The sequence below is a fragment of the Podarcis melisellensis genome (genome assembly GCF_964234715.1).
Source record: "Podarcis melisellensis genome assembly, chromosome: 15".
Lineage (NCBI taxonomy): Eukaryota > Metazoa > Chordata > Lepidosauria > Squamata > Lacertidae > Podarcis > Podarcis melisellensis.
Window position 1 is genome coordinate 9792414 of NC_138532.1, and position 27107 is coordinate 9819520.

A 27107-nucleotide genomic window follows, 5' to 3' on the forward strand; every position below is an offset into this window, starting at 1 on the left:
TTATCAGAAAAGCTTTGTATTATTACCTTATTTTGTCTGTTTACATTATGAGCAAATGACATATCACAAAAGAAAGCTTTTTGAGTGACAACTGTGCCAAAGAACAGAGAGCTTTTTTGAGAGACAACTGTGCCAAAGAAAGCATTTAATAGGGCTTTTGCATTTTATAAAAATGAAGTGTTTCTAGCAGATGTTTCTTGTTTAATATATTAAAGATTTGCAACATCCAAAAAGTTATCTATTGCTTTCTTACTCCTCTGGCTCTCTTGATACCTCACACAGTTCAGTATCTGGTTGGTCATAAAGTCATCTTTTTAAAATCAAATCTGGCAGTAACAAGAGTTTGGCCACAGTTACAGAGCAATAAACGGAATTGTGTGGCAACAATTTGAGCAACTGAACAAATCACATATGTCATTAATGTGACATACAAGCTTGTCTCTCAACATGCATGTAGGGACAAAAATTAACTAAGCAGCTCCATTAATCAGAGCGACTGACTCACCACCTATCTTGTGACATGGGTCTGATGTTCAGGAACCACCATATCATGTTCTATGAAGAGATGCTTGCAAAGCCACAACTTTTTCTTCTGGATCTAGGTTTAAAGCATGCATGTCTGAAACAACTTGCAATTAGATTTTCACACTTCTCTTCCACTCTCCCATGCCTAACTATGAGGACCATAAGTAGACCAGACAAACACTCATTCAAGTCAAACGCCAACTCAAAGAGGTATCTGTTGCCCAGGCTGGCTGACTGCCTCCACCCAACCCTTCTCACCCAGAGATACGCCAATCTTTACACCAAAAGTTGTCCTAAACAGCATGCAAACCACTGCAATGTGGCCACTTCCTATACCTCTTGTCAGAGTTGAAGGGAAACAATCAACACAACCTCGCCAACTGGTTACTAGTGGTCCCCACCAGTAACCAAAGTTATCCAGGCCACCCAAACCTGTCTTTAATTATTACCACAGTAGGGGGGAAGGAGCCATGCCTGAAGGATGCGGGAGATTCTTAGTGGGACAGGAGAGCTGGGGAGGGCGGGAATCACATCTGGGAACCAATGAATCCCTTTGCTTCAGACAGTACATAGGTAGACAAGTCTTAAAAGCCCAGGACACATATTTTCACAATCCTCTAGTGGTTATGATGGCTCATTTACCAGAAGTAATGTATTTAGTATTAACTTTGGAAGTGTATACTCTATTCTTACCAAACTAAGCCTCCTAGAGCAAAATATGTATCAGAAGGCTATTGCTTGCAAGCCTGTCTGAATCACTTGCAGCTTCGAGGTCATAGGCATGCTTGAGCCTTGCTAAACATCTCCTTTTCTTCTGGCGTCCGGATATACTGCTCTATCTCACTGTCTAAAATGGGCTCATCCCCAGTGATAGCAGAATCTTCAAGGCTTAGCTCAGGAGTTCGTAGCCTCTTTGCGGGGTTCAAGACGCAGGGTGGGAGCAAAGGTTTCCGCTTGCTGAACTTCTGCTTCTCTCCTGAAAGGGAGGCCTCTTCTACTATTGCAGCGCTCTCATCTATTAGCTGCAGTGGCGCAGCTGCTGAGTTTTCTAGGTCACGGTCTTCCATAGTATCCACGATGCGGAAGGCAGCCTGTAGAAGCACACGGCGGTGCCGCAGAAGGTCACCGATGTACTTTGCCACGCTCCGACGGTCCACTTTCAGCACTCGCAACCAGCCCAGCTGAGAAGCCATTTGCAGGAGGATGTTATGCAGCTCCTTCAGTCTCTGGTGGGCTGGCCGGGGAGCCTCCATACCAGCAAGCTTACAGAACTGAGAAAGGGTGCAAGTGAGGCGATCGACAGGCCGGAGAGACTGCCAAGCCAGGAAGGCTGCTGCTGTCACTATGGGGATGGGGTGCCGGCCGGTCACCAGCCACGTGTCGCTGGCAAGTTCCACCATCTGGATAGTCCTTGCCACCAGCTGCTCCTTTTCTTCCACAAACTTAGTCGGGACGCTGGGTGAATTCTGGAAAATCTTGAAGCTGGAAAGATGAAAATCAAACAAGCCATTTAGATAGACTGCCTTGGGTTGGGAGATGTGGCAGGATGGAGAGGACAAATAGATGAAAGAGGGACATGAGCAAAAGGAAGCATTCTGTGAAAGGGCAAAGGGCAGAAGGACTTGCATTTTCCAAGGATAGCAAAAAGGCAAGCTGAGCAGCTTGAGTCAAAAAGGCAAGCATCTTCCATTAACCAGCACTATATGGACAGGGCTGAATTTACACTCTTTCTAATTTGTGCTCAACAAAATTCTGTTTGTTGGCTTCTTGCCCTTAATAATAATAGGAAGGATTTCCAAGCAATTACGGGATTGGGAGCAGGAGCAGAATTCACAATTCTGAGAATTATTTGTTAAGAAAAGGAAGTTTGCTGCCCCTGTGGCTAAAGAGAAAAGCCTGGAACTGCCTGAAGTGCCTCAGATGAAATCTCAGAAATCAGGGAGCTGGAGTATACATGCACATATGAAAATACCCATTTCTTCCATGATGGAAGCACACAGCACACACAGGGTTCATACATCCAAGCACTGACCACACCCATCCCTGCTGAACTTTAAGAAGCTTGCTGTTTCATCGGCCTTCCAATCAATATACCACACAGTCCGTATGAGACTTGTAAATTCTGTCTCTGAACGATGGAAATTGCACACCAACTTTGAGAAGTATTGTCAAGGAAAGGGCACAAGAACTTCAACATACCTGTTGAGGTGGGTTTTCACCATATCCATCAAGCTGAGAGTAGGCACATCCAGTGCCAGTTCCTTCAGGAAGCGTAGATAGGTCTTTGCAAACAACTCCTTGTCTCCATAGAGCAGCAGGCAGACTGTGCCCATGGTCAGGGGCCAGTTGTGCTGCCGGCAGGTCACAAAGACACAACAGCCCACAAGCATCTCCTTCTTCTCCAAGCTGACTAAACTGAAGCAGGGACGTTTGATTGCCTGCTGGTAATAGGACACGGCTGTATCTTCAAACAGAGAAGGAAGCCGCAGAACTTTGCAGAGATCCCGAACACGTTTGACTCCTGTGAGGGGAAATACCACAGCAGTACTTAAGAAATGTTTCCACATACACATTTATCAGTGACAAATCTAACCGCAGGGTAGGTCTTTGCCTGTATAAAGCTGCCCTTATACTAAGATAATCTGTGGAGGCTCTGTTTCACATGCTCCCACCTTCAGAGGTTAGATGGGTGGCAATCATGGATAACATATTTTCAATTGTGGTAGTGTAACTGGAGTGTCCAAACCAAGCCTACTTTGGCCTTTTTTTTTTTTTTTGGATATTATGGAGAACTTTTTTAAATGAAAATCTGTAATGGCTTTAAGGGTTGCTTGTGCGTAAGTTACCGCCTCTCCGGGCTAGTTTGCCTGGTTAAGCCGTTTCCCTCTGGACAGCCCTCCACTCCGTGGCTGTTCAGTCGCTGGCAGAATCCGTCAGTGGGCGTTTCTTGAACCTCTTCCAGCAAAGAAGCTCTTTGACGCCAAGTCGCCGCCTACTTTCCCTGCGCGAAAGTCTTCTGCGCAGGGTGGGCATAGGCAGCGGAGGACTTGTGCTCTCCTCGCTGGTCTCCTGCAAAGAGTCCTGGAGCCTCCTCTCCGCTTCCCCCATCGGCCCCCCTCTATCCCTGGTGTAGCGCTGATTATCTTCCCCAGCCAGGGACTTGCCTCTCTCCCTGCTTGGCCCCTCTCCAGCATCACTGCTGAGTCTCGCCTCCTCTGCTAGCCGCGATGGCAGTTCCCTGACAAAATCTTTGGAGGCTCTAATTGAGAATGGCTGTTAGTATTGCTGTTTCAACTTCATATTTGATTTTAATTTGGCTTTTAGTTATGTATTGATTTTTATTTTTTGCAACTGTACACACAATTATAATGCCCATTTAATGGTAACGGAAACAGGCTGGTCCATGGTTAACCAGTCTGTCAATGATTCAGCTGGGATTTGATCAGGCAATCAAACTGAACTGTGGACTCTATGCACCTCTAAAACTCTAAAATAGGTTGTTTTGATGTTGGTCCCACAGCAAATAGGTAAGACTGTTTTAAAAATGCAAATTTCTCTTTCCTTTTGGAAAGTGAAACAATGCAGCTCTTGTGGGTGACAGGCACATTAATTTCCACAAAGCATCAAAAGAGTAATGCAGAATACGTACCTCGCTGTACACAACGGCTCGTTTGCTCATTCTGACCAGTACTCCGTGAATATGTGACTTCTATGAGATAAAAACACAGATATCAGCCAAACTTTGGTTCAAGCTCTCAAACATGCACCCATTTTTAAATTGTTGAATGGTGTAGGGCCTGTCTATATTTGAGAACTGCTTGCAAGTCGTATCTCAAATCCTATGTCTTTGTAAGATACAAAGAGTTTTGAGCTATTTTGCTATTCTTAGCCTCACCTTGTAAATGTTCTTCATCAGCATATGTGGTTGTGAGAAGCCCTTCAGTCAAAATGAAGCCACAGTCTGCGCACACCAGCTGGTTCTGAGCATAATGAGAGTCCTCTACAATTTCCAAGGAGCCACAGTCTGGACACTTCTTTTGGCTCGACATCTTAGCAGCCTGAAAGCATAAATCAAGTCCACAGTTGGTCACTGATATTTTGGTATTATTTAATTACTTACATGTATTACATTTACCATATATTCTACTTGTCCTTTGAAGAGCTCAAGGTGGTATAATGGTTCTCTCGCCACCCAATTTGTATTCTCACAACAACTCTGTGAAATTAGTTGGTTGTATTACTACTACTGGGATGCGGATGGCACTGTGGGTTAAACCACAGAGCCTAGGGCTTGCTGATCAGAAGGTCGGCTGTTCGAATCCCCATGGCGGGGTGAGCTCCCGTTGCTGGGTACCTGCTCCTGCCCACCTAGCAGTTCAAAAGCACGTCAAAGTGCAAGTAGATAAATAGGTACCGCTCCGGCAGCAAGGTAAACGGCGTTTCTTTGAACTGCTCTGGTTCGCCAGAGGCGACTTGGTCATGCTGGCCACATGACCCGGAAGCTGTACGCCGGCTCCCTCGGCCAATAAAGCGAGATGAGCACCGCAACCCCAGAGTCAGTCACAACTGGACCTAATGGTCAGGGGTCCCTTTACCTTTATTACTACTACTATTAATAGAGTTTATATACCATTCTATACCCAGGGCTTTCAGGGCGGTTCAAAGAATAGTATCAACCTAACCAGTTGGAATTACCCACAGAATTGTTGATTTTTTTAACCATTTACTAAGTATTAAAGTATATCATATTCTATTCAAAAACCACAGTCACTGCCAGGATGTTAGAAGACATAATAGGACAAAAAGTATGGAGAAGACAGAAAAACGAAGTCTTTTTATTTCCCTCAAAATCAAGGTGTTTCCTAGCTTGAAGGCCTACCATACTCTCACATTTGAAAAGTATCATCATAAAATCAGTCTAAGGATTCTACAATACAGCATTACATTTCTGAAAAGAGCTACAAAGACTACCAGAGATTTGTGGGGGCTCTGTCTTCAGTTCTGATATGCAGAATGCAGCTTTGATTAGGAGGGGAAGGAAACACTCTCAAAGTACTCAGCTCAAATTACATAGGGCCTGATCCTGTCTTGTCATTGGAAACTACTGTATTTAAAGACTATTGGTAGGGGTGGGGTGTCACAGTTTGTCCAAAACTGGAGGGAGCCAGGATGTGGGGCTTGCGGTTTTTCCTCTCGCATTTGAAGCATCACCAGCATTTCCATTAGAGTTTGGTGCTAAGAAAACACCTAGCACCACAAACACCTTTCTGTTGGCCTGGCCAGACTTGCCCCACAGCCATTCGCTAAACAAGTGCTTCGTAATTTTAAAAAGGGCACGGAGACAAAGTTGTTGTGGAAAGCTCCTCCTTTGTTTCTCCAGAGGCTCCTAAAGGCAAGTGAATAACGCCAGGGCTAGCTGGAGTGCGGGAAAGGGGAAGAGATGTGAACTGCTGGCTGGTTAGGGGACACAGAAAAAAGAGGGGGAAACTGACTTGTGTGATTTCGATAATGGTAATGTAAAAACTGGGGTTTGGCTTTTGCTTCCCAACACCCCCATGGGACTCTGAGTCCCCTAAATTCATGATCGGCCAGAGAAGAATGGATGGAGGCAGAATCCAGTGGAAAGCAAGGCAGATATTTATTTTTCTGTTGCAACAGAGTCCCCTCCTTCCAAGGAGGGAGAGACCATCAACAAAAGTGTGCAGGAACCCAACCCCCTTAGCCAAAGACCACCCCAAAATCGTCATACATAGATCATAGGAGGCCGTCTACAGCAGAAACCCTGCCTACCAGGATACCTGATCATGGTCGCCGATTGCATTACCTGGGCAGCCTGGTCATTCTTTCGTGATGCTTACTTCTTTGGTTCCTGAAGCCAGGTCACAGGCTCACCCTATTCATACACAAATAGACCCTTAAGGCAGGATTTGCAAGCGAAAAGGCAATGGGGAGGCTTTCCCTATTTGCCTCCCTCACTGCAGAGGAGTATTTGAGGTCATTGAGAGTCAAAATGGCCTCAGGATTGCTCTCCCGTACTATTTCAGACACATGGTTTAAATATATAGATATGTGTGCATTTATCCATATTTAGTCTATATTTGAGGCCTTAGAAGTCTTATAACAATGGAGAGGAGGAGGAGGAGGATTGCTGGCGGTGCTCACAGAATCAGCGGCAGGTGAAGGGGGTTTCTGCCCACGCCACTCGCGGGTTGCATGCCCTCCAAAAAAATCCCATATCCCTCCCAAAACCCGGCCTGTCTCCTAGACAGCCTCCCAGGAGCCTCTTTCCCCCTTTACGCGGGCTGCCTTACCTTCTCGCCGCCGCTTTCGCAGCACCGGAAAAAGCCGGGGGAGCTTTTTCAAGAGGGCACACGCTCCTTCCGGGCAATCCCCATGGCAACGGGGCAATCGGGCCCAGACGCGCTCCAACGCCAAGCGGCCTCCGGAAAGAAACAAGGGAGCGCAGGACAAAGGTTCCGCCGGAGCCGCCCAGCTCGAGGGCGTGAGAGATGCGGCGAGGCAGCCTTTTCGCAAAGGCTGGAGCATTTGTGTCTGGACTGAGGGGTTGTCAGATCAACGGGAATGAGCTGAAGTTCCAGCCTTTTAAGCTCCTTTTCTCGGAGTTTATTCTTGGAATTTAATAAAAAAATATATTAAAACAACAACACCAGGAAAGCTGAAGACTTCCTTTTCCATCTTTGTAGTAAATTGTCTATTAGCAGCCTCCCTTTGCCTCATTTTTACCCTATCTTTCCTGATCTTTCCTTTGCATTTTTCATTTAAAATAAGTTTCCCTTGGAATACTTGTAGATTTTTGAGTGGGGGAGACACCAGCTCCTTGTGTAATAGGGGGAAATATTAATATCAACACTTAGGACTGGAGACATACCCTGCAGATCTAGCCATGTTGACTCAGGTTGTAGCCTTAATCTGGATTCAACCAAAATCTACCTTTCTGTGACTTAAATCTAGTCCTGCCCTCTAGGGAAGCAGAGAGCAAGTTTCTGCCCTATTCTTTAAGGGTATTTCAAGAGTGCTATGTCAAAATACTCTCATATTCTGGATAGAACAATCAGACCAATCATTTAGCACTTTGATAATAGCTTCAGTGCTGTGCAGTTGCGCATGCTGTGGTTGTGAAACTGGCACCACATTTCCCAGACCTGATAAAATAATCCTAGCAGCAAAATGCTTCCACTTTGGGGGAACTGATGTTTATTAACTGTCAAACAGCTAAAACCTAAACCATTTGGTAAACCTAAAGCATGGGTAAACAACAATTCTTGCAACAGCAAGTGGAACCTGAAAGTTTTACTGTGTGGTTGCAATTGCACAACTGTGCTATATGGGACCTGTGGCATCTCCAAGAGAAGTATTACAAGACACTCTCTTCCATTCCTAGCCTAACTTGCACAAGCCCTCAACCTTCAGCAACCCTCATAGAAAGGAATGGAGGACTATAGAAACTTACATATGCACACACCATATACAGTTATGAGCCATGCACTGCACACAAGGGAATTTAATGCTACGTTATTATGAACAAAATATGGATGAGCAAAATTCAAACCAGCAGATGGCGCCCCTACTTGGTGCTCTCCCTAAAAGTTGCTACATCACATTTCTATATATAAATTTGTCCATTGGACAAAGGTGTTAACCAGCTTAAATCTGTTTTTTGTTGCAGCAGGGGACCCAAAAATTCCAAAATACAACAAATTTAAAAACGTTCTCATTTAAGCAATGCTTGAAATCTTGGAGGGCAGGGGGACAAGGGACAAGATTTTTTGAGGTTATAGGTGGAGAGGCAGTTTTGCACCAGTCCTGGCCTCTTCTGATAAACAGAAACACAATTATGCGAGCAACAACAAAAAAGCAATGTGTTGTATCCAACATTAGACCTACTGAGAGTAGGCCCATTGGAACGAATCAATGTGACATATTCCCAGCATAGCTGTCAACTTTCAGATTTGAAAATAAGGGATCAGCAGCCTCGAAAATAAGGGATCAGCAGCCAAAATAAGGGATCAGCAGCCTCACCTGTCCCAGGCACTCCTGTCTTCCACTGCTTCCCACAGTTTAGTCAAACTCATGCTGGTAGCTTCGAGAACACTGTCCAACCATCTCGTCCTCATGGTTCAATGTTACTAGTGAGCAAAGCTACCCAGTCAGGATCTTGGTCCTAACTTTTGGGGTTAAGTTTCTATTTAGCTGTCCCATTAATACTGACAAACCGTATCTCCCATTCATCTCTCAGATCCCCTTGTAAATCTAAAGTACGGACATCCTGCGTAAAAAAATTCCCTAATTACACATTGTGTGAAGGTAAGTGTGTGAAGCTACAGCATTCCTACTATCAGCTTCAGTGACACATTCTCTCTCTCTCTCTCTCTCTCTCTCTCTCTCACACACACACACACACACACACACACAGAGCCCCTCCGACCAAAAGGCAGAAAGCCCAGCCAGCAGCCAAACGAAGCCTCAAGCGGTGGTTCGCACAGCACAGCAATCCAGCAAAGGGATACAGCAGCAAGGAAAACCACACTCTCACCTCTGGGCTGGGAAGCGCTGAGCAAAGGTGAGTCCCCAGGCAATGTGGCCGATTTGATTGGCACAAGGCATGCAAGCTCCACCCGCCAGTCGTTCTCAGACTCCTTACTGGTGAGCAACGCAGTTGAGGAGCCTCCCTGGCCGGCAGGGAGGGAGAGGACCTGCTTCCTTTGAAACCCGGGAAATTTACAGGATATCAACAATCCGGGACAGCAGTGGGAAACGGCGCTGGAATAAGGGAGTTTCTCACCAAATAAGGGAAGGTTGACAGCTATGATTCCCAGTGCTGTTTTTCTAGAAAATGAGGTGCTGGAACTCACCATGAACTCCTCCCTTGTTCTCTTAGAATGCAATGGTGCTCACCTGAGAGGTGCCGGAACTGAGCTCCTGTGAGTTCTGGCTAAAAAAACTCCTCTGCATCTTCCTATAGAGAGGACAGATCAGGTGAGTTGTGTAGCTGCTGTCCAAGTATTAACTGGTGCTGGGCAAATTCAAGCCTCGGCACTCCCTTGTGGTTCATTATCTTTAATCCATGCTTGGAACAAATAGAGGATTGTCCTCTCTAATGCAGCACACAGGACTACCCTAGTCTGCTTAGTTTTGATGCCACAATTATGGAATGCCCCACAGCAGGGCAAAGGTCTCTTCAGTTCAATTCCAACTCACCCCACCAGGCAATGAAAGTATCTGCCAAGCCATTCAGGGAAAGGTAAACATTATGCTGCTGTAAGATAGATGTTGAACGTAGCGGACCATTTTTGAATCATGCTACACCTTGAGCGCACCTAGCCCAATGAGGACAAGCAATTGGAAGCTTAGGTCTTTATTGGCGAAACATTTGATCACATCAGGTCCTAAGGTACAAGGGATCTATGCTAGGATTGACATATGTCCTCTTTTGGGGGTCCTACATGGTCATCCAGGGCAGGGTGGGATTTTACATTTTAAACCAAAAGTCCTGGATTTTGGTTTTTAAAAGAGAAGTGCATGGGCAGCTCTGGCTCTGGTGTGAGGAATGTCTGCTTCTTAAAACCTGTAAGGCTTCATGTACAAACAGCTCTCACAATAGAAGTTCCAGTTGCATATGAAGCCCTTTTTCTTTCACACTTTGGAATTACCATGATGGAATCCAGTCCTTGTACAGCAGAGAATCATTTCTATCAGTATGGACCTAGGAACCATTCTGATATAGCGTGCAATAATGTGAATTATACATACAGCATTCTTCACTTAAAGGTTATGAAGATACGCAAAGAAACACAAGTGTTCTCACAAGTTTAAATAACTTTATTTTTAACATTACACAAGGATGAAGGTCTTCGTAAAAAAAAACAAAAACCAATGGGATTAAGTAACAAGAGTAACAAGGTAGAATATATACATTCAGATCCTTCAACATTAAGCACTGAGCAAATGTTTGCACAAGGGGAAACATCCCTCACAATCTACCACACTTTTCACAAAATTCAGCATTTCAATGTCAGGATTGCGTAAGTCACAGATACCAAAAGAGAAGACACAGATTGCAAGGTATCCTTGCTGTGTATTGCCCAAATCTCATCAAAATGTATACAACTGAGCAGAACTTTATATGAAGAATGGTCAGCTGATTTGGGCCCAGTGACAATACTCCCTCTTGCATGTGGCACATTGTGTTGCCAGCTACAGCCCTGTGGTCCCTGGAAATTTTAGGAAATCAGAAAAAGTCTCCAGTTGTTTTAGTCTGCAGCAGAAATCATATTGCAGTAATTCTGACTATTCACATCTTCCAGCAATTTATGCAGCAGCATAAACAGAATCTTTTGTAACTGAGGAAAGTGTCGTCTGACTTCAGAAACCGTTCCTAAAGATAGAGAAACTGGAACCAAAACAGGCACAGCGAGACACTGCACACATACAGCTTTGTGCTAAGCCTCTCTTATAGGGTTGAGAAACATGTGGTCATCCAGATACCTTTGGGCTCCCAATGGCCATCTGTGAGGTGGATGGAAGTCAAGTCCAAGCACATTGGGAGGGCCAGATTCCCTATGCCTGCCCTACTTATTCCTCCTAGTTGGTTTGAGCTACAAGGCAATACATTCAAAAGCTGCTCAAGAAAGCCACTGATTAGGTTAAACTGGTTCCTTCACATCTTTCCAGCTTTCTTATTCACATGAGCTTGAGCTCGAAGAATGTTAGGGGTTTCCTCCATAACTCTGACAAGCAAGTTTTCAATGTAGTCTTCCAGCTCCCGCACCTGCTGATCTCGCTTTGCAATCACATCTTTCTGCTTCAAGACCAGCTGGATCAGCTCGCTGTGTGTCAGCTGGCCATAAGCGTAGGCGGGATCTGAAGGATCGTATTTCTTTAGGAAGGAAGAATGAACAGGTTAAAGTCATTTTGATATCAAGCACTGTTGCAAGGGTGGCGTCAAAGGATGAGAAGAAAGGTATAGAAACCTTTGGTTTCAGGGATTACTGGGGAATCCCAGGAATGATGTCAGAGCAAAGAGGTAATCTGTCAAAGCATCTTAAAAGATACTGAAGAGTCACAAAAAACTAGAATTTCAGGATTTGCCAGTAAGTACTTTTATGGCATGCAGACAAATGTGCATACAAGGTTTCTGTACACCTGCCTTCAACTATTTCTTCTAATCCCGCCAATAAATTTACAAGCTTCCTAACTCAGGACACAGACCACCCAATTAGGTTTTAAAATATAGTAAGTCTTAAAATACCTTTATATCAGCTTCATTTTGGTTATCCAAGATCTTTGATGTTATGCTCTGTTTTTTTGCAGATGATTTGCAATCTCCACTCCTGGACAAATCTCCAGAAACCGCAATCTTTTCAGTATGCTGGGGATTATCACTCAGCTGCTCATCATCCGATCCCACTTCGGGAATAACAGAAAGGGTGCTGGGTTTGAAGCGAAGCTTGTACCGTCTGTATAAATAAAGAACAGCAAAGGTCAGCATCAGGGGCTTAAATATTTCCTACCCCCCCTTTTCCCACAAGGTCTCAGGGTGTGTTACATATAAAATAGTTAATTTTCAGTTCCAGCTAAACAGAGTCAGGTTCTCCGTGTAAGCAAAATGCCAGGTAGGTCTGTAGACTGATATTAGTGGCATTTAGCCAGCAAAGTCCATTTTCGAAAAAGAAAAGAAAAAGTAAAGGGGAAGAGGAAGAGAAGAAATAGCCTATTTTAAAAGGAGAGCATGCTGTTATGAAATAATTTATCCATATTACCACATGATTCTCAGAAATAGTTACTTTGGAAGCATCATGCAAAGATTTCTAAAATGCTAAGGACGTCACTCCTGGAACAGAGGGTCTCTACAGATCTGTGATCAGAAACTGATAGCTGGCATGCTACCAGTATGTTGGGCATTTTCCCAAGATGTCTAGAAAAAGTTTGTTTTCTCATCCAAGTGAATATACACAGACATACTAACACAGGCATAGGCAAACTCAGCCCTCCAGATGTTTTGGGACTACAACTCCCATCATCCCTGACTACTGGTCCTGTTAGATAGGGATGATGGGAGCTGTCATCCCAAAACATCTGGAGGGCCGTTTGCCTATTTCTGTACTAACAGAAGATATAATTACAGCTAACTCGCATCTTATGTAGTACAGTGGTGCCCCGCAAGACGAATGCCTCGCAAGACGGAAAACCCGCAAGACGAAAGGGTTTTCCGTTTGCGAGTTGCTTTGCAAGACGAATTTCCCTATGGGCTTGCTTCGCAAGAAAGAAGCCCATAGGGAAATCTCCGGGGACCTCTTTTAAATGCTGGCGGTGGGGAGCAAAGCCTTTCCTACCCTCCGGCCTTCAGAAGAGGTCCAGGAAGGCCAGCGGGGGCCGAAAGGCTTTGCTCCCCACCGCCAGCATTTTAAAAGCAGTCCGGGATAGCAGGGAAGCGCTTCCCGCTATCCCACACGGCTTTTGAAGGCAGCCGGGGGGAGACAAAGACTTTCGCCCCCCGCCGGCCTTCAGAAGAGGTCCCGGGGTTTTTTAAAATGCTGGCGGGCGGCAGCAAACGTTTCGCTGCCGTCCGCCAGCATTTTAAGATCGCCCCGGACAGCGGAGAAGTCCTCCGCTGTCCCGGGGTTTTAAAAAATGCTGGGGGTGGGAAGAAAAGCCCTTGTGTCCCCCCCCCAGCCTTCAGAAGAGGTCGGGGGACAGACTGTCCCCGGACCTGGTCTGAAGGCGGTTTCCATAGGAACGCATTGATTGATTTTCAATGCATTCCTATGGGAAACCGTGCTTCGCAAGACGAAAAACTCGCAAGAAGAAAAAACTTGCGGAACGAATTAATTTTGTCTTGCGAGGCACCACTGTAGTTACATTCCTGGCCACTGCACATAAAAGCAAAATCGTGTAAAGCCAGGAACCCTCAGAACCAGGTGTCTCGCTTATCTGCTTCTCGGCAGGCAGCATGAGGGCTCTAGGATGCTACTCTGTAATGTTTCCTCCACTCTCCATTTGTTTGTTTGTTTGTTCTGCTCCACCCCCCGGCCCAGATCAGCAATCACGTAGGCAAAATAAGCATTGTGAGTTACCTATATTTCAATTTCACCTTTTCTGTCACAGGACTTCAAAGCTAGATTAAGTGTGGCATGGGTCACATATTTACAGACTTTGTCTATAGCTTCATGGTTCTCAGTTAAGTCCTTGGAAGTGTGGTTCAATAAAGGGGATTACATTCTCTGCTAGACATCATTCCATCCTGGAGGCAGAAGAGGGACTGACTCGCTCTCTTTGCGCTCCCCTTGCAAGAAAGTGGATCATCTTTGTTCTGAAGGCAGAATGCATTGCCATTTCTCTCCTTTCAAGAAGGCTAGAGACAGAAACCCTACAAATAACCTGCAGAGTTACTAATCAACTGAAACCTACACAGGGCATGCCTGCCCTATCAGGAGGCAAGTCCTTACTCACCCTGTAAAGTAGATATTTTCTATGATATACAATGAAAACCACTGGGTGGCAATAGCCTTAAAGCATCTCAAGATCTCAAAATTCATTTCTCAAGACTAACCTGGGCCTGATGGGTTTGGTCTGAGATGGTTTCACAGAAGCTGAGTTTTTTGCTGGCTTCTCTTCTGCTGAGATGTTTTCATCAAAAGGGTTCAAGGATGCCTCTGTGATTTGGAGGTCCGCAGTGCTGCTCTTATCTGAGCTATGATCTCTTCTGTGACCCTCATTTGTGGAGGGTTCTGAAAAGAAAGAAATCAGCATCAGAATAGTGAAAGCACAAGTCCCAATACTACTGAAAATACTAATACCTAATCCAGCCCTAGCTCAACTGATGGCTCTTAACAACAGCAGTACACTGAGGTTGGGGACCACTGAGACCCACCTGCACCCTACTCATTGACAACTAATAGGCACAATCAAGAAAACACTACTGTTTCTTCACAGCTTCCAAGCACTGCCTTTAAATAATACAAGAAGACCAGCTTTAACCATTATAAAGAAAAAGTTGTAAGAAATAGCACATTTTACTACCTAGCACATTTTGTAAGGTTTGTAAAGTTAAAACATTTGAGAATAAGGTCTTGAACTTTGATTTTTTCTTTTCTTTCTCATTTGACTCTTCCTCACCGTCAGCCGGGGAGTGACTAATGCTAGGAACAATAACTGAAGCTGTGTCTGGCAATCCATTGCCTCGTTTCCCCTTTAGCTTGTCTTTCAGTTTGCCAAATGGTGTCCGTGACTTATCTTTCATGGACGGATCAAACATGCTGGCTGTCATGTTGCTCCTCATGAACTGGATATCCACCTCAATCTCACCTCTCTCTTTTTCCTTCCTTCCTGGTTTGGAGTGAAGCTTGTACCATCTGTATAAATAAAGAACAGCAAAGGTTCAGCATCAGGGGCTTAAATATTTCCTACCCACCCTTTTCTCACAAGGTCTCAGGGGTGCCTCACAAGACGAAATTAATCCGTTCCGCGAGTCTCTTCGTCTTGCGGTTTTTTCGTCTTGCGAAGCACGGCTATTAGCGGCTTAGCGGCTTTTAACGGCTTAGCGGCTATTAACGGCTTAGTGGCTTTAAGAAAAAGGAAAAAAACTCGCAAGAACTCGCAAGACGTTCCGTCTTGCGAAGCAAGCCCATAGGGAAATTCGTCTAGCGAAGCGAGGCAAAAACCAAAAAACCCTTTCGTCTTGCATGTTTTTTGTTTTGCGAGGCATTCCTCTTGCGGGGCACCACTGTAGTTAATTTTCAGTTCAAGCTAAACAGAGTCAGGTTCTCCGAGTAAGCAAAATGCCAGATAGGTCTGTAGACTGATATTAGTGGCATTTAGCCAGCAATTCCAATTTCATCTTTTCTGTCACAGGACCTCAAAGCCAGATAAAATGTGTCGTGTGTCACATATTTACAGACTTTGTCTATAGCTTCATGGTTCTCAGTTAAGTCCTTGGAAGTGTGGTTCAATGAAGGGGATTACAATCATGTAATAATTATAAGCACCCTCACAAAACAAGTGTTTCTCCAAAATTGCTTTCTGGGGCCTCCCCCAGAGGATCAATGAGAACCATGTCAAGAAAGGGTTAAATTTGTTCTGTAAATTTATCCATTGTTCACGACAATCGGTTCCCCCAAATATTCATATAATTTTGCAGGAAGACACGGGAAAGGCTCTGCTACTAAGCCGAGTCCCATGATCGCTTAACAGCTCCACCTAACCTGTGCTGTTATGCTCTGGTATCATGCAACATCAGCAGGCCTTAGTAGTTCATGAGTTATGGTATAACACAGCATGACCTTGTCCATTTAAGGTTATGCCATGAAGGCATCTGCATAAAAGGTATCAACAGTCAGAGGAACTCTGTTTCTGCACTAAAACCCAAGATGCATGCCATCTTAGTGTGTCTAACCTTCTTACTCCCTGAAAGGCACCACATGAACCAAGACAAATTCTGCCGAACAGTCTTGAACGGAGCTGGATACAGGAGAGGATACAGAGCTAGAAAGAGAGAAAATGAGAAAGTCATTACCAGGAAAGTTTTAGAACAGAAACAGCAGCTTATGTACAAAAGCATGCAATTTCTCCCAAAATATGGAATTTTCCGACAATATTTTCAGAAAATTGCATGCCTTAAAAGTATACATATCAAAACAGGAAAGGAAACAAAAGAGAAGAACTAGAGGAGGGAAAAGCACTAGAACACAAGTGAGCGATGTTCTATATTCACATTTTAAAAGCTCATCATTTGGCCCAATTTCCTAAAACAGCGGATAGCATGGTGAGACTATTTCTTGGCAAACTACAGGAAGTTATTGCATGGCTAAAAGATTACCCTTAAAAAGTTTGATCCCGCCTCTGCTTGCAATGTTTGCTTATTGCATTTTTGCCCCACCCTTTCTTCAAATAACTATGTATGAGTGACATACATAGTTCTCATTTCCCCATCCCATTTCATTCTCACAACAACCCTTGTGATTGATTAGACTGAGTGTGACTCGCCCGTGGTCTCCCAGTAAACTCTATGGACAATAGTGGAATCTTTACTAAAAGTGGCATTTTTAATCCATGATCCATCCTGTTAAGAGCTTAACTTTTGCTGCTGTCAGATAAACAGCTGAGATGAATAATTCTCATGCGGCATGCTGTTTGACACCTGTTTGGACATGTGGACCTTGAGCCTCTGACATACATAGGTAAATTGCCTCTGAATCTGGAAATGCCATTTAGTCAGCAGGAAGTCAACATCTTCAAACAGAACTATACAGTAGTAAGGGAAGAACTATACAGAACTATACAGTAGTAATGTCATCTAGTCCAATGCCCAACGGATTTAGTGCAGGAATCTTGCAAATACACAGCTTCCTAAGCAAACGGACATCTAGCCATTGCTTACAAACCTTCATAGGAGATCTCACCACTTCCCAAGGCAGTCTGATCCGCCTTTGAACTACTCATACACTTAAGAAGTTTCTCCTAACGTAAACTCAAAACCATCTTATTTAAATGTTTTCAGTCACTGCATTTACATCTGTCATCTGGAGTAACATCATAGAACAAATCTTCTCCACCTTCTGCATCACAGTCTTTCAGTTATTTGAGAACTATTGTCCTGCCTCCTCTTAACCTTTCCTTCTCCAAGATAACCATGCCCAGCTTTTTCAACTATTCCTCATAGGACTTGGTTTCCAGACTCCTCACCATCTTTGGAATATGCTGTAGTTCAGGGTTGCAGAACCTCCAGCTCACAGACCAAACGTGACCCACCAGTCCCATTTGCCCATGAGGCCATTCTGGAGAAGCCACGCTCACCTGCCCAATAAGGGATGCCATTAAAGTTGGCTCCCATTCAGCCATGGCTCCTACTGTCCAAGCTGCAGCTCATTGAAGGCTTGCAAAGGGCTTTGAAAGCAATTCCGTGAAGCTCCTTTGGATCTCTGACATAAGAGAAGGAAAGAAGCAATGCAGGGAGGCTTACAAGGCATAACACTGCCAAAGCCCCTTGCACTCTGGAACCCCAACCTGGAACCCTACACAATTTATGTTGGCAGGTAGTCAAGACAACCCACTTGCCAACATTTTGATGTCACAATGGCAGAATGGGATTTACATGCTGGTTGCCCCACCCACACGTCCAAGTTTTTGGCCCCCCACAGCAAGAAAGATTCCTGCTCTAGTTTGTCTATCTCCTCCTTAAAATGCAGCAACTGGAACTGGACTGAACCCGACTAATCCTACACTGACCACAACACTCTGGCACATTTCCTCTCTCCCTTTGAAGTTAAAGCATACCCTTATCAGCATTCCGTCAGAAGTCCTGCTATGACTCCCTAAATAAAGAAGGAGCGAACATCAGATGCAACGGGTCATATTTAGGAGGCCTCTCTGGGCAGCACCTGGCACCAGCCCCCTCCCTCCCTCCACGCATGCGCCCCACGCCCCAGCAGGTAGACTGCCCCTGGTAGCGGGAGCTTCACGGGAGGCCCCTCGCTCGCTCGCTCTCCCCTCACCATGTGCATGTAGGGACAAAAATTAACTAAGCAGCTCCATTAATCAGAGCGACTGACTCACCACCTATCTTGTGACACGGGTCTGATGTTCAGGAACCACCATACCATGTTCTATGAAGAGATGCTTGCAAAGCCACAACTTTTTCTTCTGGATCTAGGTTTAAAGCATGCATGTCTGAAACAACTTGCAATTAGATTTTCACACTTCTCTTCCACTCTCCCATGCCTAACTATGAGGACCATAAGTAGACCAGACAAACACTCATTCAAGTCAAACACCAACTCAAAGAGGTATTTGTTGCTCAGGCTGGCTGACTGCCTCCACCCAACCCTTCAAGAGTGGATACTACTTCTCACCCAGAGATACGCCAATCTTTACACCAAAAGTTGTCCTAAACAGCATGCAAACCACTGCAATGTGGCCACTTCCTATACCTTTTCTCAGAGTTGAAGGGAAATAATCACACAACCTCGCCAACTGGTGACTAGTGGTCCCCACCAGTAACCAAAGTTATCCAGGCCACCCAAACCTGTCTTTAATTATTACCACAGTAGGGGGGAAGGAGCCATGCCTGAAGGATGCGGGAGATTCTTAGTGGGACAGGAGAGCTGGGGGGGGGGGGAATCACATCTGGGAACCAATGAATCCCTTTGCTTCAGACAGTACATAGGTAGACAAGTCTTAAAAGCCCAGGACACAAATTTTCACAATCCTCTAGTGGTTATGATGGCTCATTTACCAGAAGTAATGTATTTAGCATTAACTTTGGAAGTGTAAACACTATTCTTACCAAACTAAGCCTCCTAGAGCAGAATATGTATCAGAAGGCTATTGCTTGCAAGCCTGTCTGAATCACTTGCAGCTTCGAGGTCACAGGCACGCTTGAGCCTTGCTAAACATCTCCTTTTCTTCTGGAGTCCGGATATACTGCTCTATCTCACTGTCTAAAATGGGCTCATCCCCAGTGATAGCAGAATCTTCAAGGCTTAGCTCGGGAGATCGTAGCCTCTTTGCGGGGTTCAAGACGCAGGGTGGGAGCAAAGGTTTCCGCTTGCTGAACCTCTGCTTCTCTCCTGAAAGGGAGGCCTCTTCTACTGTTGCAGCGCTCTCACCGATTAGCTGCAGTGGCGCAGCTGCTGAGTTTTCTAGGTCACGGTCTTCCGTAGTATCCACGATGCGGAAGGCAGCCTGTAGAAGCACACGGCGGTGCCGCAGAAGGTCACCGATGTACTTTGCCACGCTCCGACGGTCCACTTTCAGCACTCGCAACCAGCCCAGCTGAGAAGCCATTTGCAGGAGGATGTTATGCAGCTCCTTCAGTCTCTGGTGGGCTGGCCGGGGAGCCTCCATACCAGCAAGCTTACAGAACTGAGAAAGGGTGCAAGTGAGGCGATCGACAGGCCGGAGAGACTGCCAAGCCAGGAAGGCTGCTGCTGTCACTATGGGGATGGGGTGCCGGCCGGTCACCAGCCACGTGTCGCTGGCAAGTTCCACCATCTGGATAGTCCTTGCCACCAGCTGCTCCTTTTCTTCCACAAACTTAGTCGGGACGCTGGGTGACTTCTGGAAAATCTTGAAGCTGGAAAGATGAAAATCAAACAAGCCATTTAGATAGACTGCCTTGGGTTGGGAGATGTGGCAGGATGGAGAGGACAAATAGATGAAAGAGGGACATGAGCAAAAGGAAGCATTCTGTGAAAGGGCAAAGGGCAGAAGGACCTGCATTTTCCAAGGATAGCAAAAAGGCAAGCTGAGCAGCTTGAGTCAAAAAGGCAAGCATCTTCCATTAACCAGCACTATATGGACAGGGCTGAATTTACACTCTTCCTAATTTGTGCTCAACAAAATTCTGTTTGTTGGCTTCTTGCCCTTAATAATAATAGGAAGGATTTCCAAGCAATTACGGGATTGGTAGCAGGAGCAGAATCATAATTCTGAGCATTATTTGTTAAGAAAAGGAAGTTTGCTGCCCCTGTGGCTAAAGAGAAAAGCCTGGAACTGCCTGAAGTGCCTCAGATGAAATCTCAGAAATCAGGGAGTTGGAGTATACATGCACATATGAAAATACCCATTCCTTCCATGATGGAAGCACACAGCACACACAGGGTTCCTACATCCAAGCACTGACCACATCCATCCCTGCTGAAAATTTAAGAAGCTTGCTGTTTCATCAGCCTTCCAATCAATATACCACACAGTCCGTATGATACTTGTAAATTCTGTCTCTGAACGATGGAAACTGCACACCAACTTTGAGAAGTATTGTCAAGGAAAGGGCACAAGAACTTCAACATACCTGTTGAGGTGGGTTTTCACCATATCCATCAAGCTGAGAGTAGGCACATCCAGTGCCAGTTCCTTCAGGAAGCGTAGATAGGTCTTTGCAAACAACTCCTTGTCTCCATAGAGCAGCAGGCAGACTGTGCCCATGGTCAGGGGCCAGTTGTGCTGCCGGCAGGTCACAAAGACGCAACAGCCCACAAGCATCTCCTTCTTCTCCAAGCTGACTAAACTGAAGCAGGGACGTTTGATTGCCTGCTGGTAATAGGACACGGCTGTATCTTCAAACAGAGAAGGAAGCCGCAGAACTTTGCAGAGATCCCGAACACGTTTGACTCCTGTGAGGGGAAATACCACAGCAGTACTTAAGAAATGTTTCCACATACACATTTATCAGTGACAAATCTAACCGCAGGGTAGGTCTTTGCCTGTATGAAGCTGCCCATATACTAAGATAATCTGTGGAGGCTCTGTTTCACATGCTCCCACTTTCAGAGGTTAGATGGGTGGCAATCATGGAAAACATATTTTCAATTGTGGTAGTGTAACTGGAGTGTCCAAACCAAGTCTACTTTGGCTTTTTTATATATATTACGGATAACTTTTTAAAATGAAAGTCTTTGGGGGCTCTAATTGAGAATGGCTGTTAGTATTGCTGTTTCAACTTCATAGTTGATTTTAATTTGACTTTTAGGTATGTATTGATTTTTAATTTTTGCAGCTGTACACACAATTATAATGGCCATTTAATGGTAATGGAAACAGACTGGTTGTTTTGATGTTGGTCCCACAGCAAATAGGTAAGACTGTTTTAAAAATGCAAAATTCTCTTTGCTTTTAGAAAGTGGAACAATGAAGCTCTTGTGGATGACAGGCACATTAATTTCCACAAAGCATCAAAAGAGTAATGCAGAATACGTACCTCGCTGTACACAACGGCTGGTTTGCTCATTCTGACCAGTACTCCGTGAATATGTGACTTCTATGAGATAAAAACAGATATCAGCCAAACTTTGGTCCAAGCTCTCAAACATGCACCCATTTTTAAACTGTTGAATGGTGTAGGGCCTGTCTATATTTGAGAACCGCTTGCAAGTTGTATCTCAAATCCTATGTCTTTGTAAGATACAAAGAGTTTTGAGCTATTTTGCTATTCTTAGCCTCACCTTGTAAATGTTCTTCATCAGCATATGTGGTTGTGAGAAGCCCTTCAGTCAGAATGAAGCCACAGTCTGCGCACACCAGTTGGTTCTGAGCATAATGAGAGTCCTCTACAATTTCCAAGGAGCCACAGTCTGGACACTTCTTTTGGCTCGACATCTTAGCAGCCTGAAAGCATAAATCAGGTCCACAGTTGGTCACTGATATTTTGGTATTATTTAATTACTTCCATGTATTACATTTACCGTATATCCCACCTGTCCTTTGAAGAGCTCAAGGTGGTATAATGGTTCTCTCCCCACCCAATTTTATTCTCACAACTCTGTGAAATTAGTTGGTTGTATTACTACTACTAAGGGACGCGGGTGGCGCTGTGGGTTGAACCACGGAGCCTAGGACTTGCCGATCAGAAGGTTGGCGGTTCGAATCCCCATGACGGGGTGAGCTCCCGTTGCTTGGTCCCTGCTCCTGCCAACCTAGCAGTTCGAAAGCATGTCAAAGTGCAAGTAGATAAATAGGTACCGCTCTGGCGGGAAGGTAAACGGCGTTTCCGTGAGCTGCTCTGGTTTGCCAGAAGCGGCTTAGTCGTGCTGGCTACATGACCTGGAAGCTGTACACTGGCTCCCTCAGCCAACAAAGTGAGATGAGCACCGCAACCCCAGAGTCAGTCACGACTGGACCTAATGGTCAGGGGTCCCTTTACCTTTATTACTACTACTATTATTATTAATTGAGTTTATATACCATCCTATACCTAGGGCTTTCAAGGTGGTTCAAAGAATAGTATTAACCTAACCAGTTGGAATTACCCACAGACTTGCTGATTTTTTTATCATTTACTAAGTATTAAGGTAAAAAGGTAAAGGTACCCCTGCCCGTATGGTCCAGTCGTGTCCGACTCTAGGGTTGTGCGCCCATCTCACTTAAGAGGCCGGGGGCCAGCGCTGTCCGGAGACACTTCCGGGTCACGTGGCCAGCGTGACGAAGCTGCTCTGGCGAGCCAGCACCAGCGCAGCACACGGAAATGCCGTTTACCTTCCCGCTATAAAGCGGTACCTATTTATCTACTTGCACTTAGGGGTGCTTTCGAACTGCTAGGTGGGCAGGAGCTGGGACCGAAAGACGTGAGCTCACCCCGCCGCGGGGATTCGAACCGCTGGCCATGCGATCGGCAAGCCGTAGGCGCTGAGGTTTTACCCACAGCACCACCCGCGTCCCTCAATACTAAGTATTAAAGTATATCAAATTCCATTCGAAAACCACAGTCACTGCCGGGATGTTAGAAGACATAATAGGACACAAAGTATGGAGAAGACAGAAAAACAAAGTCTTTTTATTTCCCTCAAAATCAAGGTGTTTCCTAGCTTGAAGGCCTACCATACTCTCACATTTGAAAAGTATCATCATAAAATCAGTCTGAGGATTCTACAATACAGCATTACATTTCTGAAAAGAGCTACAAAGACTACCAGAGATTTGTGAGGACTCTGTCTTCAGTTCTGATATGCAGAATGCAGCTTTGATTAGGAGGGGAAGGAACCGCTCTCAAAGTACTCAGCTCAAATTACATAGGGCCTGATCCTGTCATGTCATTGGAAACTACTGTATTTAAAGACTGTTTGTGGGGGTGGGAGTGGACGGAGCCAGGATGTGGGGCTTGCGGTTTTTCCTCTCGCATTTGAAGCACCACCAGCATTTCTATTAGAGTTTGGTGATAAGAATATACCTAGCATCACGAACACTTTTCTGGTGGCCTGGCAAGACTTGCCCCACAGCCATCCGCTAAACAAGTGCTTCTTAATTTTTAAAAAGGGCACGGAGACAAAGCTGTTGTGGAAAGCTCCTCCTTTGTTTCTCCAGAGGCTCCTAAAGGCAAGTGAATAACGCCAGGGCAACCTGGAGTGCGGGAAAGGGGAAAAGATGTGAACTGCTGGCGGGTTAGGGGACACAGGAAAAAAGAGGGGGAAACTGACTTGTGTGATTTCGATGATGCTGATGTAGAAATTGGGGTTTGGCTTTTGCTTCCCAACACCCCCATGGGACTCTGAGTCCCCTAAGTCCATGATCCAGAACAATGGTGAGGAGGAGGAGGATTGCTGGCGGTGCTCACAGAATCAGCGGTAGTTGGAAGGGGGTTTCTGCCCACGCCACTCGCGGGTTACATGCCCTCCAAAAAAATCCCATATCCCCCCCCCCAAAAAAAAACACCCGGCCTGTCTCCTAGACAGCCTCCCAGGAGCCTCTTTCCCCCTTTTCGCGGGCTGACTTACCTTCTCGCCGCCGCTTTCGCAACACCGGAAAAAGCCGGGGGAGCTTTTACAAGAGGGCACACGCTCCTTCCGGGCAATCCCCATGGCAACGGGGCAATCGGGCCCAGACACGCTCCAACGCTAAGCGGCCTCCGGAAAGAAACAAAGGAGCGCAGGACAAAGGTTCCGCCGGAGCCGCCCAGCTCGAGGGCGTTAAGAGATGCGGCGAGGCGGAGCATTTGTCTGGACTGAGGGGTTGTCAGATCAACGGGAATGAGCTGAAGTTCCAGCCTTTTAAGCTCCTTTTCTCGGAGTTTATTCTTGGAATTTATTAAAAAAATATATTAAAAAACAACACCAGGAAAGCTGAAGACTTCCTTTTCCATCTTTGTAGTAAATCGTCTATTAGCAGCCTCCCTTTGCCTCATTTTCACCCTATCTTTCCTGATCTTTTCTTTGCATTTTTCATTTAAAATAAGTTCCCCTTGGAATACTTGTAGATTTTTGAGTGGAGAAGACAACAGCTCCTTATGTAATAGGGGGAAATATTAATATCAACACTTAGGACTGGAGACATACTCTGCAAATCTAGCCATGTTGACTCAGGTTGTAGCCTTAATCTGGATTCAACCAAAATCTACCTTTCTGTGACTTTCCCTAGAGGGCCACCTCTAGGGAAGCAGAGAGCAAGTTTCTGCCCTATTCTTTTAGGGTGTTTCAAGAGTGCTATGTCAAAATACTGTCATATTCTGGATAGAACAATCAGACCGATCATTTAGCACTTTGATAATAGCTTCAGTGCTGTGCAGTTGCGCATGCTGTGGTTGTGAAACTGGCACCACATTTCGCAGACCTGATAAAATAATCCTAGCAGCAAAATGCTTCCACTTTGGGAGAACTGATGTTTATTAACAGTCAAACAGCTAAAACCTAAACCATTTGGTAAACCGAAAATATGGGTAAACAACAATTCTTGCAACAGCAAGTGGAACCTGAAAGTTTTACTGTGTGGTTGCGATTGCAAAACTGTGCTATATGGGACCTGTGGCATCTCCAAGAGAAGTATTACAAGACACTCTCTTCCATTCCTAGCCTAACTTGCACAAGCCCTCAACCTTCAGCAACCCTCATAGAAAGGAATGGAGGACTATAGAAACTTACATATGCACACACCATATACAGTTATGAGCCATGCACTGCACACAAGGGAATTTAATGCTACATTATTATGAACAAAATATGGATGAGCAAAACTCAAACCAGCAGATGGCGCCCTTACTTTACACTTGGTGCTCTCCCTAAAAGTTGTTACATCACATTTCTATAAATTTGTCCATTGAACAAAGGTGTTAACCAGCTTAAATCTGATTTTTGTTACAGCAGGGGACCCCAAAATTCCAAAATACAGCTGAAGCTCTAAGATGCTGCTACACACAGCATCTATGAGAATGCAGCAGTGATGGGCATTCAGAATACAACAAATTCAAAAACGTTCTCATTTAAGCAATGCTTGAAATCTTGGAGGGCAGGGGGACATACTCTGCAGATCTAGCCACGTTGACACAGGTTGTAGCCTTATATAAAAATAACGAAAATCATAACTAATACAGAATCCTCATGAAAATAACTGGCTCATCAAGAAGAAATCAAACCCAGAACAGCAGCCACGTAGATCTGGAGAAAGAAGGGGGGGGACAAATTCTGTGGCAACTTAAGAGAAACCCGCTTACTGTGGCCCGAGCATTAGTTTTGTTGGAAATGATTGTGGCTCTTGCCAAAATAAGCCAGCTAGCCATTCCAATCCAAATAACTTTATTGTACTAGCCATTTGTCATGACAAATCTGAATCAAAAACAAATCCACGAAATGGGATGCTGCTGCGCCGTAAAAATAATAGTCTCTATTTAGATCTCTGCGTATGCCTTACAGTTCACTGCTATATCGTGTCTGATCTTTTTGGCCGCCAGAGGGGGTGGGGGAGGTCGAAAGTCACTTTGGGACATTGGCAGAAATGACTGGCAGAATCCGAGACCAGGGAGAAGAGTCGGCGGAAGAAGATTGGAAGAAATTTAAAGACTATTTACAGAAATATTGCAAAATTAATGAATGTTAGAATGATGTTGGATAGAAACTAAGTGGTTTCCAGCTGTAATGCCCCAAGAGAATATGGAAAATAAGGTTTAGAATGAAGTTAAAATTTATTGATAAGGATTTGCTGAACTAACAATCTGAATTGGAATACAAAAAAGGGAGGTATGAGGAGGTCTGGGAAATAAGTTAATGGAAATGTTGTTGTTGTTTAGTCGTTTAGTCGTGTCCGACTTTTCGTGACCCCATGGACCAGAGCACGCCAGGCACCTCTGTCCTCCACTACCTCCCGCAGTTTGGTCAAACTCATGCTGGTAACCTCGAAAACACTATCCAACCATCTCGTCCTCTGTCCTCCCCTTCTCCTTGTGCCCTCCATCTTTCCCAACATCAGGGTCTTTTCCAGGGAGTCTTCTCTTCTTATGAGGTGGCCAAAGTACTGGAGCCTCAGCTTCATGATCTGTCCTTCCAGTGAGCACTCAGGGCTGATTTCCTTAAGAATGGATGCGTTTGATCTTCTTGCAGTCCATGGGACTCTCAAGAGTCTCCTCCAGCACCATAATTCAAAAGCATCAATTCTTCGGCGATCAGCCTTCTTTATGGTCCAGCTCTCACTTCCATACATCACTACTGGGAAAACCATGGCTTTAACTATACGGACCTTTGTTGGCAAGGTGACGTCTCTACTTCTCAAGATGCTGTCTAGGCCTGTCATTGCCCTTCTCTCAAGAAGCAGGCGTCTTTTAATTTCGTGGCTGCTGTCACCATCTGCAGTGATCATGAAGACCAAGAAAGTAAAATCTCTCACTGCCTCCATTTCTTCCCCTTCTATTTGCCAGGAGGTGATGGGACCAGTGGCCATGATCTTCGTTTTTTTTATGTTGAGCTTCAGACCATATTTTGCGCTCTCCTCTTTCACCCTCATTAAAAGGTTCTTTAATTCCTCCTCACTTTCTGCCATCAAGGTTGTGTCATCTGCATATCTGAGGTTGTTGATATTTCTTCCGGCAATCTTAATTCCATCTTGGGATTCATCCAGCCCAGCCTTTCGCATGATGAATTCTGCATATAAATTAAATAAGCAGGGAGACAAAATACAGCCTTGTCATACTCCTTTCCCAATTTTGAACCAATCAGTTGTTCACGTGGAAATAAGTAATGGAAATTTTGTGTGCTTTCAATTATTTTCATTTTTGTATTTTTGTTATTTTTCTTTTCTTTTTTTCCTCTTTTTGATTTTTATTGTACTTTTATTGAAAACTTTAATAAATATTCTTATGAAGAAAAAAAAGA

The 27107-nt window shown here is 44.9% G+C and overlaps 2 protein-coding genes across 2 annotated transcripts; both read right to left on the minus strand.

Annotated features, from left to right (window-relative positions):
- On the minus strand, window positions 1-24041 carry LOC309357381 (uncharacterized protein). Its single transcript, XM_081889514.1, has 10 exons — window positions 23748-24041; window positions 21483-21645; window positions 21239-21298; window positions 20333-20654; window positions 18908-19615; window positions 6837-7082; window positions 4421-4629; window positions 4175-4234; window positions 2725-3046; window positions 1-2007 (listed from the first exon to the last, which is right to left on the minus strand). Exons 1-10 carry the CDS (start codon window positions 23829-23831, stop codon window positions 1299-1301), a joined length of 2883 nt encoding a protein of 960 aa, XP_081745640.1. The 5' UTR covers window positions 23832-24041; the 3' UTR covers window positions 1-1298.
- On the minus strand, window positions 10777-17919 carry LOC309358218 (uncharacterized protein). The gene is made up of 7 exons (XM_081891169.1): window positions 17338-17919; window positions 15938-16026; window positions 14851-14897; window positions 14096-14273; window positions 12130-12171; window positions 11795-11885; window positions 10777-11422 (listed from the first exon to the last, which is right to left on the minus strand). Exons 1-7 carry the CDS (start codon window positions 17380-17382, stop codon window positions 11204-11206), a joined length of 711 nt encoding a protein of 236 aa, XP_081747295.1. The 5' UTR covers window positions 17383-17919; the 3' UTR covers window positions 10777-11203.
- Window positions 24042-27107: the final 3066 nt, after the last annotated feature.